General features: G+C 46.6%; 3 protein-coding genes across 4 annotated transcripts; 1 reads left to right on the forward strand and 2 right to left on the reverse strand.

The window, feature by feature from the left end:
• Positions 1-861: 861 nt before the first annotated feature.
• On the reverse strand, positions 862-8,225 carry smarcc1b (SWI/SNF related, matrix associated, actin dependent regulator of chromatin, subfamily c, member 1b). The gene is made up of 28 exons (XM_062558420.1): positions 7,952-8,225; positions 7,513-7,632; positions 7,130-7,215; positions 6,966-7,047; positions 6,764-6,856; positions 6,556-6,625; positions 6,394-6,463; positions 6,225-6,300; positions 5,838-5,956; positions 5,686-5,775; positions 5,489-5,595; positions 5,340-5,399; positions 5,220-5,248; positions 4,906-5,009; positions 4,724-4,795; positions 4,515-4,628; positions 4,072-4,225; positions 3,861-3,971; positions 3,707-3,766; positions 3,295-3,553; positions 3,122-3,193; positions 2,985-3,031; positions 2,775-2,883; positions 2,556-2,689; positions 1,954-2,088; positions 1,637-1,769; positions 1,390-1,494; positions 862-1,280 (listed from the first exon to the last, which is right to left on the reverse strand). Exons 1-28 carry the CDS (start codon positions 8,126-8,128, stop codon positions 1,213-1,215), a joined length of 2,856 nt encoding a protein of 951 aa, XP_062414404.1. The 5' UTR covers positions 8,129-8,225; the 3' UTR covers positions 862-1,212.
• Positions 7,964-11,918, forward strand: aste1b (asteroid homolog 1b). Of its 2 annotated transcripts, none has more exons than XM_037475107.2 (7): positions 7,964-8,101; positions 8,743-8,993; positions 9,202-9,468; positions 9,564-10,474; positions 10,569-10,800; positions 10,905-11,097; positions 11,200-11,918. In XM_037475107.2, the coding sequence occupies exons 2-7, from the start codon at positions 8,756-8,758 to the stop codon at positions 11,504-11,506; spliced, it is 2,148 nt and encodes a 715-aa protein (XP_037331004.2). In that variant the 5' UTR covers positions 7,964-8,101; positions 8,743-8,755; the 3' UTR covers positions 11,507-11,918. The 2 variants fall into 2 exon arrangements, with proteins under 2 accessions (XP_037331004.2, XP_037331003.2); XM_037475106.2 differs by lacking the exon at positions 7,964-8,101 and adding an exon at positions 8,294-8,457.
• A 99-nt stretch (positions 11,919-12,017) lies between these two features.
• On the reverse strand, positions 12,018-16,591 carry klhl7 (kelch-like family member 7). Its single transcript, XM_037475109.2, has 12 exons — positions 16,280-16,591; positions 16,010-16,112; positions 15,795-15,888; positions 15,508-15,632; positions 15,118-15,293; positions 14,710-14,884; positions 14,212-14,354; positions 13,790-14,030; positions 13,489-13,690; positions 13,086-13,183; positions 12,795-12,978; positions 12,018-12,601 (listed from the first exon to the last, which is right to left on the reverse strand). Exons 1-12 carry the CDS (start codon positions 16,406-16,408, stop codon positions 12,436-12,438), a joined length of 1,836 nt encoding a protein of 611 aa, XP_037331006.2. The 5' UTR covers positions 16,409-16,591; the 3' UTR covers positions 12,018-12,435.
• Between the last annotated feature and the right edge of the window lie 265 nt (positions 16,592-16,856).

Genomic DNA, 16,856 nt, shown 5'->3' on the forward strand with positions numbered 1-16,856 from the left:
TTTCCAAATTGAGCCTGCAAAGAATATGGAAAGAGTTCATGAGTGTGTTTACCTTCACACACTGAGGTTACTGCTGTTGTTGCATCTCAAGATCAAACCTCCAGCTTAGGAAACACAAGAGTAATAAAAGATACATGTACGACAGAACACACTCAAGTAGTACTACAGAAGTTATCTTCCTTCAAGTAGTACTACAGAAGTTATCTTCCTTCAAGTAGTACTACAGAAGTTATCTTCCTTCAAGTAGTACTACAGAAGTTATCTTCCTTCAGAGGCTGGTGTGCTGCGTACTGGCTTTTCCTTCACACATCTCTGTTTGAATGCAATATTTGATTGTTTTATTGTCTGGGCATTCATTTGAACATTGAATCATGTCCTTATTTGACTTTAAATGAAGCCTATTCTGTGTGACTCCGTAAGATTCACGTTGTGACATGATAACAGGGGGGCTGCCAGTCTGCTGGATGGATACAGAAAATAAACGCTTTGTGCTTGGAGAAATGAAGCGGTGATGTCACAAGGTGATGCCGAAGCTCACAAGAGTTCAACAGGAGCGTGAAGCATCCGAGCTTTCCTTCTGCAAAGACAGTTACACCTTGACACACATCGCCTTCGTATATACTTGGATACACACAAGTATATTTTACAGACGAAGGGTATATGGCAGAGCACTGTCGTTAAGGTTACTATATAAGGAGTCATAGGAGCATAATAGAATAGGTAGAAACTAGAATATAAGCAGAATGATTAAATAACAAGATTTTGTTGTTAGTCTACATGTATTATCCTAGCTTATAACCTATAAGATATTCATGAATATACCTAAAAAAATAAAACACAACTCAATCACTTTTTTTTCTTCCCAAAATATTACAAAGACGGTGAGTCCACATGTGACCCACACAAACACACAAACCAACAGTTTCATGTAAAACCACTTTAATGAGCCGAGTTCAATCTTGATATTTCTCAACTCTGACATCGGAGCACAAATATTTCACAGATATAGGACGGACAGAGCCGTTAACCAAATACACATTAACTGCGTCTATGTGCTTGTGTGTCTATAAACATTTGACTAGTACGGAAGAGTTACAAAGTTCAAATTCCCAACAGTTGTTCCTGATCATCTCTATCACAACGTTGACCATGTGTTTATTAGTTGAAGTTAGACCGGTGCGTGCATGTTCTTCTGGTTTTCGTGGGGTCGGTTCAGCTGTGAGTGGACGCCGGAGGACCCGGCTGAGCTGGTGCCGTCCCGTCAGGCTGCGAGGACGGGTCTGAGACGGTGACAGGAGAACATGGTGGCATCAAACGGCAGAGCCTGAGCAGGCTTAAAGCTGCACAAAACGGCTCTCTGAAGCCATGACAGCAGTAAGGGATACTCACACATGCCATTGGGCGCCCCGGGGTGTCGAGGGGCCATCGCCTGGGCGTTTCCCCCACCCGGCATCACTCGGTTGGGCGTGGGCTGGCCCGAAGGAGGAGGCAAGGCTGAAGTGTAATGACAGGAGCCCACAGGTTAAGCGTTAAAAACAAACAAGTAATGAACAAAGAGTGTGAGCCTTTTTTCTCGGGGGGGGGGGGGGGGGGGGGGGGGTAGCTTTGGCCCGTGTGCGCATGGCTTTGTTCACACCTGAGTGCTGCATTGTGAATCCTGGCTGCCCCTGCTGCTCCCTCTGCTGGCGAACCTTCATCTCGGCCTGTTTCAGCTGCTCAGTGTGGAACGTCTGTCTCTCTGTCAGAAGCTGCTGCCGCTGCTGCTCCAGCTGCATGAGACACACACACGTACACAAAGTAGTAAGGAGAAGGGGCTGGTTTGTACATGTGTTCCTTTCCGTTTCTTCCGGATGCAAATAATATATAAAATATGTGCAATTAGAGCGAGAGATGTTTAAGGTTTTCCGATTGTGAATCAGGTTTGTGCTGCTGCAGATATTTATGTTCACTCACAGCCTCTTTCTCGCGGTCCATGATGGTCTCCAGCTCCTCAAAGTGCCTCAGTTTGATCTCCAGCTTCTTCATCTGGGTCTCCACCAGCAGAGCCACCAGGGACTTTACCTTCCTCTCCTCTACTGCTGCCAAGTGCTGCAAACACATGCGGCCAACATGGATAAAGTTAGAGGAAAACAGAAGCTATAAGGTGGTACGTGCACGTGGCCATTGAAAGGTAGGAACTGAACAAGGTAGTGGAGGTAAAGACAAAATGGGAAAAGCCCTGAGGAGAAGGAGAAAGGATGAGGAGGGTGGAAAAGAATTTTATGTGATGGAGCGTCGCAAGGGATAAGACAATTTAAAAAACTGAATGAAATAAACTTACAAGAGGAATTATAAGCAAAAAGAGGATTGACAAATTACTGATACAACTAATAGAGCTTTGTGTAGAAAGATCCTACATATTCTATATGAGGTGCAAAAGCGGCTCTTAAAGGGATCTCCAGGTTGGGGCCTGTCTTAGAGGTTAAAAAATCCTAGACTACTGACACCCAACCAATGATAACCGTTTCTGCACTTTGAAGCCCTGTTATTGGTCTATTTGGATGTGTGGGCTTTACCTTGGCCTTTGTGGCAGCTGAGGCCAGAGCAGCTGCTGCTGCCGTGACAACTCGGCCCTCCACCAGATCCTGCTCCATCACTCTCGCCTCATCCACTTCTCCCCGCTCGAGGCTCTCGTCGTCATCTGTCCTTACTGGATCGGAAGATCATTTCTTTAATATAGACAGACATCTGCGTTTTCACAAAATAATATACATAGAGTGCACATATCTGCATACCATCTCTCTCGTCTGAAAGGATATTTTCGGCATTTTCTCTCTTGACCAGGACTCCCTCTACATTGACCAAACTGGGTTCCACCGTGAGCCCATCTGCCCTCATAGGAACCTGAAACAGATCCAGATGTACACACACACTTGAGGTAAGACACAACAAGGATAAGAAGATCTGGAAAAACTCTCCTTGAGCTCTTATTATCGCTGTTTCACCTGATGGGAGCTGGAGTTGGTTTCAATTATCTCTGTATCCATTGACTCTGAAAAGCAAAATGAGAGATGCATTGTAGACAGAGATTAATTTGTGTCGTTCATATATATATATATATATATATATATTGGAATTTTACCTATTTTGTTGGGCTGGTTGGACGTTTCAGAGACTTTATCCACTGACTCCTGCTGCACTCTGGAGAACTCCTCTGAAGACAAAAAAAAGTAGAATCACTACACTGTACTATCTCACAGTCCTACCACAAAGTTACCTACACTCAAACCAACACGCCTCCCTCTGTCCTCTCACCCAGTGCAGCCTTAGCTGCGGATGAAGCCACTCGTGGGTCCACCACGGACGCTAGGAATGCCACAGTGCTCATGACGGGGTTTTCTGATTGGATGAAAGGCACAGGCTGGAACGCCAGTGGGCCGAGGGAGGCCGAGGAGTCTTCTAGATACGGGTCTTCTATTGGCAGACGAAGGAAGTGGAGGATACACTCATCCTGTGTTCTGGAGCCCACCTGCTCGGAAACTTTGTTCCAGTCGTCTCTGTAGATCTCTAAGGCCTGAGAGAGACAAAGACGATAGACAGAGGAGGGGGCAAGGGGAGAACAATTTGCAAAAACCTCAGGTAAAAGATTCCCACATATTGAAAATAAACAAATACGCTTTAGGAACAAAATGTGTGTGTAATCAAATCTATTTTAGAAGAGTCTTACCTCTAATAGCAAGAGCGTCTCTTGCTCTGTCCATTCCCTTCCTGCACTTGTACCTTTAGTCTGAGGCAGATGACATGAAAATAATCATTTTTTAAAAGTGTCTTTTTTTTGGACACTTCATTACAGAAATATGTAACTGGTTGCAGTGGGAGACCTTAGGGTGTTTCTTTGTGTAGATGTCGGAGCGCAGACCAAAGTTCTGGCAGTCTAGAGGCTTCTCTTTGCTCTTTTCCGGGAAAAACAACATGTGCTGCGAGGCGGACACCTGCGAGAGTGACAGCAGGTGAGACACAACGGAGCACACGTCAACCGCTCTACACATACGTTTCTGAAACGCAGTTTAATGAACCGGAAATGGGAACTACCTGCAGGGGTTTGTGTTGTAGGGGGGCTAGCCCGGATGGTGTGTCAGCTAGTACGTTGAAATGAGGAGTCGGCGGGGGTCCCATGGGGAGGGGCCTGCTTTCTGCATCCACCTGGTAGTTAATCAATCCCCACTGCTCCAAAAATGCATGGACCCTGGATAGAAAAGAAGATAGTTTTGTTCCCCCTAAACGTTCCACTGGGTTGCAGCGGCAGCTTCATCTCCTCCCAGAGATGACAAAACGTAAATACACCAAACACTCAGCATGTTCCAAGCTGAAATTAAAAATGAACGCTGCTTTTGCGACACATTAAGTAAGTCACATACCACATTTTCCTTCCCAACATTCACTAATTGTGTAACACATTTGTATCCAAGTACACCCACACACCACACTTGATTTAGCACTTTATGGTTGCAAACCCCCCACAGACTGAGTGGTACCTCATTACAGCACAGACGTCCCCGGTGAGGTTGCGTCTGCAGGATGTGGAGCTCAGGTATTCCTGGGGGTTTAGCCGGTACGTGTCGATCATGAAATTACGGTATGCCAGGTAGCTGCAGTGGACAATGTGGACAATAAATACTGTGGTATTTACCGTGTAAATAACAAATACCATAAGGTAAAAGGTTTGAGTATCTGCAGTACTCACATTTCTGGCGATTTGGATTTATTCATTCCATTGAAGAATTCAGGCAATGCGCGTTTCTCTATTGCGTGAATGCTGGAATACATGAACAGACAGGTTCGGAGGGGTTAGCACATACTGAAGAAAGCTAAGTCTGGAGTAACTGTCAATGTCACGACCACGCATCTGTGAGTGTATCCATTTACCTGTTGTTATTGAACCAAGACGTGTAACTTGGTATTATGATATGATGGGTTTGTTCTGGGATGTTGTCGTCTCCCTCTGACAGGCGAGCCATCTCCTCATCATCCTAGACACACACACACACACACACACACACACACACACACACACACACACACACACACACACACACACACACACACACACACACACACACACACACACACACACACACACACACACGAAGGGGCATTATGGAACATTTGTACATCACTTGTACATCCGCTTGCCCCGACATTTAAAAACAATTAATAGAGATAAATGACATCATAGTTACCCTTCCTGTGAAATCTTCCTCCAGCTCATCTGAAAAAGGAAAAGTTATCTTTAATGTTTTAAACTGGGAGAAACATTTACACATGCTAAATGTATCCTAAAGCTATACTACTGAACCTACCCAGGTCAGCCATAGTCCCTCCTTTGACCGGAGTATTCTCACTGTCCTTCTTCAGGTTGACTACAAGAACATAAGAAACAGTTGAGAGGCAAATGGACACTTTCTTGAATACTTTTATTTCACTAGTTTCCTGTTAAAGGCCTTTTTACCATTCTTGGGTAGAACAACCTCCTCCATGTTAGGAACAGGGGTGGGGTCCTCCATGTCTTTGGTCAAGTCCTCTTCTGGCTCTTCCTCATGATGTCCGCGCCTCCTCCTGTGCAAAAAGACAAAACGCAATGCTGAGACCTCGCCCTGAAACCTCAAACTAAAAGTATCCGGTTAGGTTGAAACACATATTTCTCACCCCTTCTTTCCTTTCTTTCTGCCTTCAGCGGAATGAGGAGAAGGGGAGCGTCTTCTCTTTTTGGAGGGGGTGACTTTGGCGTCCTGGTGGAGTAGGCCAAAGTTTAAGATGAATTATTTGAGAATCGAAGCATACTCGTTGCCCGAAATTGTTCTCTGAGGTGTATGCGCTGGCGGTAAATGATTGGCACATTCCTCTCGTCCACACAATAGTCTTCTTCGTTCATCCACTCGTTAAAAACTTCTGTGTCCAGAACCCAGCTAGCATGGACCTAGGACACACACACACATAAAATGAATCGTAACGGGGTGCGGACGAGTTTAATAATCTAATCTGGATACAGACTCCTGAGAATCTGCCTAAGCAGGTGGGCCAACATTTTTTTTGTTACATTATATCAACTACTGTATGTTTTGAGTCGGAGCTAGAGTATTGATTTGTAGCTCGATACAGTAAATGCAGCAGGAATTGGTAATGTGTAACTTAGTACGTAGGGAGGTAAAGCATTCGGTTTTCTGTATATGTGCTGTTGTACTAACCCGCCACGGCTTTTCTGAATGTGGTGGCTCTTCAACCTGTCTTTCCACATCACTTGAGGACAACCAACTGTCATAACTGTGGAAAAAAGGATAATGGGTAAGTATTCTGTTTCTCTGTTTCTGTGTGTGTGTGTGTGTGTGTGTGTGTGTGTGCGTTACTGTGCATCACCTGTCAGGGTGCATGCCCCAGTGTACCAAGACATGTTTGTCTTTCCGCATGACAGGACGCATCCAACCACCTGAACACAAATGTGTGTGGGGAAATATATCAAGTCACATACGCACAAAGCATTTCAACAGATAACACACATACATGCAAACTGTTACTGACCTTCGTCTGCAAAAGCTGGTGAGGAGTAGAGGTGGTGACTGGCGAGCGTTCGGTCCTCAGTGAGAGTCCCCTGTGGAGGGACAAACCTTTAGCCCTGATATTGAACTAAATTGATTGATAGACACTATATTTTCTTTCGCTCTCTCTCTCAGTATACGTCAACAAGTAAACATTTGCTCATCTTTCGTTGTCTTCTGCCGCACTTTACCTTGTGTTTGGTGATAATATCCTTAAGTCTGCCAGCCAGCTCCTGACCCAGTGTCGGGTCCACATATACCACAGGCAGCGACATACAGTTGTTCTGTTGATGCACAAATATCGGGTAGTTGATCAGGATTGTGTCCCTGGAGGGCTGATAGATTAATGTGTAGACGTGGTTGAGTGTGTGTATTTACAAGTGTGTCTGTCACCTGAATCAGGACTCTTTCAATAGCACCAAACATCTCAACATTTCGTTCAGTTCTTGACGGATTGTGCAAGTCAAACCTACGCCTATAGAGGGAAGGAAGGGGAGAGTTGTAAAAGGAAGTACAGTACTGTGAAAGGGCAATAGCCTCAGTGGCCCGCAACTCACCAGCCTTGCTCAGCCTTAAACTTATAGGCAGTGCCAAGAATATGGCACAGTCCACCCCCTGGCCGCAGGTCCAGGAAGCATTGTGTCTGCAGGAAAATGGTAAAATCAACAGTGTCTTTATTGTTTATTAACCATCTTGTCGGATTTTCAATAAAATCTTGTTTATTTCTCACATAGAGTCGTACACAGTACATGGTGTAATAAAATCCGTTTTTGCCTAGAAGCAACTATACCTTTACATATATGCTGAACGATGGCATTGATCTACAAACATTAGGGATCTAATCTCCCTGTAAAGTCAAGGCTTAATCGACATCAATCGTAAAAGATAGAGCCTTCGGAGACTGGATAGCGTCAAGTCAGACAGTGAGAGACGGACTCACAGGCAGTTTGGTGAGAGCAGGACCGGTAGCTTGTCTGCCAAAGGCATCCTCTTGGAACTGGAGAAGCTGCAGAGTCATTCCAGCCAGAGCCTGACACGACGGAGCATCAACCAGCACATACTAACGGACAAACAGATGGGAAGAGGATGTAAATTGCCACAAGTCGATCTAAGACCCACTGCATTTACCGATAGTCTGGCTAGTTTAACTGTTGTGTTTGTAACGTCACTGGTTAACCTCTCTAGGTAACTCTAACCCTTGCACTTCTTTTGTATGTGTTATTTCAAATATAGCACTCGTTAATTGGATCAGAGTGATCTCGCTGATCGGTGTAAACGTAACGTTATCCAGCACGAGACGTTTGTTTACACTCTGAGCCATTGGGCATGCTAGCAGGGGGCGGCTAGCTTGCTAGCTAGCTCCGTAACAAGCTAACCACCTTTTTGTAGTGCTTCCCGATCCACTGTCGCACCACCTCCAGTTGGGCTAAAGTATCCGGACTCTCCCAGAACCTGGCGGACGGACTGCTGTATTTTTTACGGTGTGCGGATGTTCCGGAGCTGGCTTGGCTTGTCCCGTGCATGCCGAGGTTTGTTCCACCGGACATTGTGGCCATAATTTAACGGGATTAATCTCAAACAGGAGAACAAAACTGGCTAGCGCGCTCGTTAGCTTTTGCATTCTCGCTTTCTCTCGCGAGACGCAGCGCGATTGTTGCAATTCGGAATAAGGTTTTTCTATTTTTTCGTGTGCTACTGCTTTTCATTTTCAAGTATTGTATTATTTAATTAGACGTGAATTCGATTCATAAGTATATGTTTAATACAACACAAAGTGTCTATGTATAATACATGTATGTTAGAAACTGAGACCTTTATTTTGAAAATTATGACCTCACAAGGAAATAACTACGCAAGACTTGTAAACAGAAGGGAAGCGACATTGGTTAGCTCCTTTTATTATATTCTGACAATAATTGCAAGCTATATTTCAAATAATTGTTGTAAAGCATACTCAAAATACGAGTTGTTAAGTGTTGTTGCAGTCATTTTACGTTTAGTCATAACTTTGCAAGAGACAGTCACGTGTCTGTAAGGAAATAAACGCTCACTGAGGCCTCAGTAATAGAAGCGAATTATGATTTTTTTTCTGTCCCACTTCATAGCAATACTATGCGCGACGCTGGAGTCACGAACACATTTTAACTATTTCATCCTCGCGGTTTCTCAGGCCCTGAAAGTCCATGGGTGTCCACGGTCTGACCACCTTCGTGGAGGACAAGAGAAACTTGCTCCAAGATGTAAAGTTCAGGAACAGTCGCCTGGTCATTGACGGCTGCAGTCTCTATTTCCGCCTGTACTTTAACCAGCGGTTGGACCAGCAGCACGGGGGGGACTATGATGCCTTTGCTGGCTTGCTCACCCAGTTCTTCTCTGCGTTGGCGGCCTGTAGCATCGAGCCATATGTAGTTCTGGATGGAGGTAAGAATGTCTGCCACCGCATCACCTTCCCCATTTTTAGGAAACTCAATGTGTGATGTTAGCATATGTTCTTACATGCGTATTTACATTATACAATTTTGTCATATGTTTAAGCCAATGCAGTTTTTTTAATACATTTTTTGACAAAAGCCGTTTTCTCAGATATGTTAAAAAATGTCCGTCCTGTCTTTTTCCCTGTGGTTGTCAGGCATTGACCCAAGTGATAAGAAGTTTCCCACCCTGCGTCAGCGACTGCAGTCCAAGATAAAGGAGGCAGACAGTCTCTCCCGTGGTCGCAATGGCTCCGTTCTGCCCATCCTCACAAGAGATGTTTTCATTCAGGTCCTCATGCAGAGAGGAGTCCCACTGGTCCAGTGTCCAGCTGAGGCTGACTGGGAAATTGCATGTCTGGCTCGCCAGTGGAACTGCCCGGTTCTGACCAATGACAGTGATTTTTACATCTTTGACCTGCCAGGTATGGGTAGCAGCAGGGTTTTTGTACTTGCATCCAAATCTGCCTCAGTAATGATGGTAACTCACTACTGTTTTACACGTTGTTTGTGGTCTTAGGTGGTTACCTGCCGCTTAACTTTTTCCACTGGAACAACATTAACGGGAAAGCCACTGACCGCTACATCTCGGCCCGCTGCTACACCACTAACGGGCTGTGCCGCCGGTTCGGCGGCATGAACAAGGAGTTGCTGCCCTTATTTGCCGTCCTGGCTGGTAATGATTACGGCACTCCAAAAGTTGCAGAGAAAATCCTCGATCTTCTAGATGTGAGTGCGTCAAGGAGAGGTGGCGGCAAAGGCAGAGCGCCCACTTCCCGCATTGAGGGCTTCCTCCTCTGGCTGTCCTCGTTTTCAAATCCGGCGGACGCACTGGAGGAAGTGAGCATGCTCATGGGGGAGGACGGTGGTAACCGAGGACAGACGGGTGGGTTGAGTTCACAGCTGTGGGCGGGCATGCAGGAGTACCACATCGCCCCTCAGAGCCTTTTGGCTCGCTGGTTCGCAGAAGGTAAGGCCGCCCCTAGAGGGCAGGCGCCTTGGCTGCCGGGGTGCTTGTCGCTGGCTGCAGCCCAGGGACTGTTGGCTCCCTTGGTGGTAGATGCGGCGGTGATGCACAGGGTCCTGCTCATTCCGCAGGTGGAGAACAGCAGGCTAGCCAGCAGCCATTGTAGTGCCGGCGCCATACGGCAGGCGATATATGGGATACTGCTGCAGAGAGGCCAGGACGTCCAGGGACCGGACGGGAGGGCACAAGAAAACGTTAGTCGTGGTATGAGAGGAGGGCGAGGAGGAAGGGGGCGGGGAGGTGTTCATGTTGCCGGAGGGAGGAGTCAGGTTAGTATTTTACCAGCACAGCAGGGTGCCCCAATGTGTGTGGAGGAGTACGACCGCATGGATCTGAACTTAAGGAAAATTAATGTTGAGGCACATCCGCCAAGAACTCCCTTACGTCTAGGCACACTGGGCCAGGTATGACCACAAAACATCCCGTTTAGTTTTTAAAAAGGCGATTAGTTACTTGATTTATTCACCTCTCCCAATGTTGTCCCTTCGTTTAACCCAGGCTCCTGTGGAAGTTCGTCTCGGTGTCCTGTTAGAGGTCCTGGGTTTGACGGAGTCGGCCGTGGCTCCTGTTCCTCTCCATCTGAGGCTGGCCGTGGCAGTGACGGCCTTCTGGCTGCGAGAGGCCAAACCGACCCCCTCAAAGCCCCAGCTGCAGGCTTTGGTGCTGGGCATGGTTTACGGAGAGCTGTCCCTGAGCCACCAGCCTGGAGCCACCCACTACCAGCATACCGGTTTGTTGCCTTGTGTCTTCTGCATTGCTGAGGTCACACACACACACACACACACACACACACATCTCAATAACAAACCATGTTCCTGCTGCTTATCATCCAAGTCCCACAGCCAAACTGGGCTGCAGAGCGCAGCGCGTGGGCGGGACTGGACCGACAACGCGTGAGGCCAGGGGAGAGGCGGGGCTTCGACATCGGAGTGGCTCACAGCTTCAGCCAATGGCAGGCCTGCCTCTGGAGTGCACTGTGTCTCAATCAGCTATTGCTGCGGCCACTTCCTGAACCCCACCTCTCATGGTAAGGCACGGGCAAGATAGTACGCTGTCCCCCCCCTCTCCCCCCAACTTTAACAACCAACCGTATTTTGCATTCTTCTTCTTGTCTTCACGTGCACTGCAGGTTGTTCAGTGGCACCTTGGTGCACGGCCTCCTCGGGTACCTGAAAGGAGGCCGGGCTGCTGAATCTCTCCTCGTCGAGGGTTCAACGTCCGGATCTCTCTACGCGTTGCTGCTGGACACCGTGAGGAGCTGCAGCTCCAGGACCAACCCCCCCCCTTCGGCAGCGGGGAGAGGGAGGAGAGGCGGAGGTCGGGGAAGGAGGGGAAGAGGAAGAGGGGGAGGTGGAAGAGGAGGAAGGGAGAGGGGGATCGAGGAGATAAACAATCGGTTTGCACTCCTGATGAGCGACGAAGAGTTTGACTATTGATGAAGAGGCAGAGAAAATGAAAGTGTTCAATGTGAAGCACTTGGGTCCAAATGAGGGAGGACATTCCAGTGTTTTATCAAACACACAAATAGTTATTTCACAAGAGAACAAAACATGTTAATGTTGAATACCCTGCTTCTGTCTATGTTGCACTAATTCAAGACTAATCAATGAATCAATCTTCTATTATTGTCCCAAAGGAGGTTGTGTCGGGCAACATGTCCGTTTTTTGCAACGCAAACTATAGACATATTTTAACTCGCTGAGTAAGGTCACCATATTTTATGCATTTTTTATCCGCTATTTGTATTCAGTCAGGTCAACACAACATTTTAAAAGGTGAATGCAGAGGAGTCCTATTTTATCAGCTCTGTTGCAAAAAGAGGGAAAGTTGAATGGCAGCTTGTATCCTCTTAATGAGAATCTTCTGTTATCGCAGATGCTTGCTTACTCATGAATTTTGTACTTTGACGTAGACATCTTTCTATAATAAAAGAACATGAATCAAAACGCTAGTTTTTACTTTTAATCACAACAGTAAGAAAACAAATAAATATGTACACAAAACAAGTTTCAACTATTTATAATGCTGTATATCTACACTCTGTAACAGTACTTTACTTCCAAGCAATGGGACTGACCATAGAATCTGTACCCACTTATCCAGTTTCCTTAGTTTAAAAAAAATTCTCCTCGTTCCATTGAGCATAATTTTGTGGCATCAAGTCCCACTGGCACTTTAAAAATTGGGACCTACACATCCGACACAGTTAAACGTGAATTAAGAAATGTGGCTACTGGACGAAATTAAAGAACGTGAACTGTTTTCTGCATAAATGCACACGGGAGTACTCGCATTACTAGTGGAGCTCGCTCTCACACAAATAGCCGACCACAACCGCCGTCAAGCTTCACAACTTCCTCTCGTCCTACGAGGACGATGCGGCCGGGGGAGACGCAGAGGGGGTGGCTTGGGCGTGCGCCTGAGAGTCTATGAGATCCATGTCTTCGTCCTCGTTGACTCCGCACGTGTCGACCACACAGATCAAGCAGCTCGTGACGGGAAATGCTCGCACCTTGCTGCAAGTCACCCACCTGAAATGCGGAAGAAAAGAGAAGATTCAGAGGCAGCATGACCTTGAGAAGTTTAATTAGTAGCGAGGTAATTAATGAAGATGAAGGGTTCGAACGAGCTATTCAAACTTTGATATTGTGCGTATCAGTGACACAATTCAATGTCTACTTCCTAATTAGCTTGGTTTTACTGATATTTATTGAATAGATGGACCTGTCAGTTTCAGTGTAGTACTCCAGGACGTGTCCGAGCCGGCCCACACCCTGAAACCCCGCCAGCACGTAGATGACCTCGCCAACCGCTGCACACTTCACCGTTAAACCTCGCCACGGCATCGCGGCAGCGGCGCGCCACTCATTACTGGCAATGTCATAGTATTCCACCGAGTCAAGCCCGCCTACAGAGAAAAACACAAGAGAATCATACTGGTGCCATATATGCTACAGCTACTATGTTTTATATTATTGTCATTATTCCAATTTTAGGAATTTCATTTTATTCTACCCAAAGGTCCCTGCCCTCCAACAGCGTAGATCCTGTTGTTGACCACCACCAGCCCATGGTTCTTCCTGGGCTCCCTCATACCAGACAACTCCCTCCACCTGAGGACAAAGACCAGGAAAGCATTGAGCAGAAGCAGCAGCAGCGTATTCACTCCTTCAGTGTGAATGTGCATACAATTGTTGTCAGGTAACAACTTTGAAGCTCCAGTTTTTATGTCTCCCTGCTCTTTTGGGGAGAATTTTGACCTCTGGGTCTGAACAGCTTTTTAAAATTATTTTGAAATTTTGAATTAAAAAAAGGTCTTGCCAATCTAAAATATACTATAGACCATTTAATCCTCTTTCAAGTTTGATGTGAAGATGTATAGCTCTAAACTAACATGCAACATGTTTGTGTGACTCACTTTTGTGTGTTTGGGTCGTAAACCTCACAGTTGTTGAGGACCCTGCCGGACACATTGTTGCCCACCGTGCCGCCACAGACGTATATGAGCCCGTTGGCCTCCACTGAGCCGTGGCTGCAGCGAGCCAAGAGCATGCTGGTTTTCACCTGCCAAGACTCCGTTCTTGTGTCGTAGCATTCAAAAAGGTTGAGGGCGGAGCTTCCTGCGGACACACACAAGTACAGTGTGCATCACCGCGATGAAATGTTTTCAGAAGGGGAGTGTCTTTATCGGCAAACCCCTTCCACCTCTCTGTGCTCACCCACTTCTGACCCGCCGGAGGTGTAGATCTTGCCCTGCGCAGGGCAGGCAGCGAGGCTGTCGCGAGGCGTGGGAGGACCCAGCTTGGAGTACCAGCTGTCCTTCAGGACGTTGTAGCAGTCCATGCGCTTGATGGGGAAGAGCTGCGAGCCCCCGAGGATGTAGACCACGTTGTCCCAGAAGACGGCTGTGGCGTCTCGGCGCTTCTCGAAGGGGCAGCGGATGTCTGTCCAGGTGGAGTCCTGCATGGAAAGCAAAGCTTGGATGCCTGGCTATTTATTTTACTTCAATATACAAACCAATTGTTGTGATATTTGTTTCTGCGGTATCTGATCTCATTTTTAACCTAATAACCCAGCATTGGAGTTCAGAAGTTTCACACTTTTATATCAAATATAAACCTTACTGACTTGAGCCCAGTACCTTGGGGTTAAAGTAGCGGCAGGACTGAGGCTGGGAGCCTCCGAACAGAGCGATGCGGTAGTCGTGCTTCTTGCGTCGCGGTCGGCTGCTCTCACCCAGATCTTCCCGGTCCTCCAGGGACAGCAGGTGGTAGCGCATCCCACCTGGTACGAAAATCACAGGTGCACGGCGCCTTCGCATCAGTTTTAATCTGAATCTAGAATACGAGAAGGTGAACAGCAAACTGATATGCGACTGGAGACATGAATCCAGGGTTTGCAGCGGAGGCTTGGATGTTAAAATCTTGGCGAGACCGGCCAAAGACTAATCTTGAATAATTTTGAATCTTTCATTACTATGGGGGATAATGTGGACGGTTTGGGTCCAAAGTAATGTAACATTATTACACATAGCAGACTGTGTTACAATACACTCACTACAGTGTGCGTTATGGTCTCCTCCTGTAAATTGTAATTTGTAGGTTGGTGTGTGCATGCATGCTTTTCTCCTCCCACTCACTGATGACCATCTTGAGACACTGTGGGTTGTCCTGGATGAGGGGCTCAGCCTGCACCGTCTTAGAGAGGAAGGTTTTGGAGACCAGAGGAAAGCGAACGCACCCCAACACCTCCACCATGTACTGCTGTCTGTTACACACGTCGTACTTCAGCCAGCGCACGGCTGCGTCATATATCTGAAGAACAAAAAGGCAAAGCATGTTGGAGCATACAGATTTCAAGTTTTTGGCCATTCAGCTTTGTCCTCATGGGATGAAACCCCTCATAATTTGCACTTAAAACTTCCCAAAAAAGTTATTTGTATCAAGAGACACTATAAAACACCACAGACATTTTTTTCTTGATCATATTCTCTAAAAAGAGAAATAAAGCAATGAATGAATGAATGAATGAATGTGTGTGTGTGTACCTGGGCCTCAGCACGGACTGTGAGTTTGTCGTGGTGCAGGAGGTGTGTGAGCTGTGAAACATTTAGTTGCAGGAACTCATCCAGTTTATAGACTTCAGTGAAGTGCAGCTCGAAGAAGTCCTCTGCTGCTGCCTTCAGCTCGGGGCAGTCCATGCAGTCTGCCAGGCAAGAAATACCTGCACAATTACAGGACAGGGATCAGTCAATCAAATGAGTCACATGATGCAACCCAAACCAAAAATTACATTTCTTTAAAAAAAAGCTCTTAAAGTAGCAGCTAAGAAGTTTTGGCCCTCAGTAGTAATTGAAGTAGTTTACGTTACTAGTAGACGCTTGTATCTCAATAAATTGGTGGGTGAAAAGCGGATTCAACCTTATTTGTATTATTACCAAGGCAGTTTGTTGCATCGATTTGTGCTTTGAGGAATTCAACACACATCTTCTTCACAGGCTCAATCTGGTACTGGTTGGCTGCATCCAGCAACGACTGGACGTTACTGCTGTTCACCACAATCCTGACACAAACACACACACGCACACACCACATGTAAGTGATTTAAAAGAGACTGCGTCTGATCCGAGTGTCTTATTTATTTATCAGGTGTGCTGTATACCTCAAAACAACCACTCCTATAGATGTCACGATTGACACACTACTTCTCAGCCAAATTTCTTACCGAGCTGTGTAGATAAATTCTATCAAAAGCTCGATGATCTCCGGCTCGGCACTCCTGAGCTCCACCTCGTGGGACATCGACTCCATCATCTTGGCTGGAGGAGAGGAAGAAGAGGTTTGGAGTTCATGGAGAATAGAAAAGAGGACAGCGGCGTGAACCAAGTGTGGTCCACAACATGCGTGTCCAGTGGATGGCGTCCTTGTGTCCGTACTTACTGGTGAACATGAGGCTGAAGAAGTGGCTGGCAGCAGCCAACACTACTCTGTGAGCAGGAAAGTGTTTCCCCTGAACCAGCAGTGTCACATCACAGAGAGTACCCTGAAGAAACACACACACACACACACACACACACACACACACACACACACACACACACACACACACACACACACACACACACACACACACACACACACACGAGTATCAGGGCAGGGAGGCACACGCCCCGCCAGAGAGACCCCCCCCCCTCTCTCACTCCCTCTCACCTGTTTCCTCAGGTTGTTCATGACTCCCATGATGCTGGACAGCTGTCTGAACTCCTCTTTGATGGCCGACTTCTTCTCGCTCTTCTTCTTGGCGCTCGGCTCCTTCTCTGAAGATGCCCCCCCCGTCATGTCGCCCCGGTGAGCGCGAGCTCTTCGTTTGAATCGGAGGCGGCGGCGAGCAGCTATTAGCTCAAGACACTGACCGTCAGCTAGCTATCAGCTATAGCAGCTTATTGGGATGTTATTAACTAAAATCAAATAAAAACAGTTCTGCTTCAGCGTCTCATTGAAGACAGAAAAAAATAATATAAAAATTAAAAAAAAAATCAAAGAAGGTGGTCTTTCTGTAGTGATGAAACCGGCCAGTTTAGTGTATTTCAGAAGCCTTCAGCGCCAGTTGTAGTTTTCTCTTTCTTCTTCTTCTTCTTCTTCTTCTTCTACGTTTTCTTTTTTTTGGTTAAAAACAAATACTCGCGTTCGCCCTCTACCGAAAGATGCCATAAATAACCAAATTAAACTTCAGGATTGCGGAACTGATTTATAACTTCCAAATTGTTTGTGGATGTGCACTGAATCG

This window comes from Pungitius pungitius, chromosome 17 (assembly GCF_949316345.1).
Source record: "Pungitius pungitius chromosome 17, fPunPun2.1, whole genome shotgun sequence".
In the NCBI taxonomy this organism is placed as follows: domain Eukaryota; kingdom Metazoa; phylum Chordata; class Actinopteri; order Perciformes; family Gasterosteidae; genus Pungitius; species Pungitius pungitius.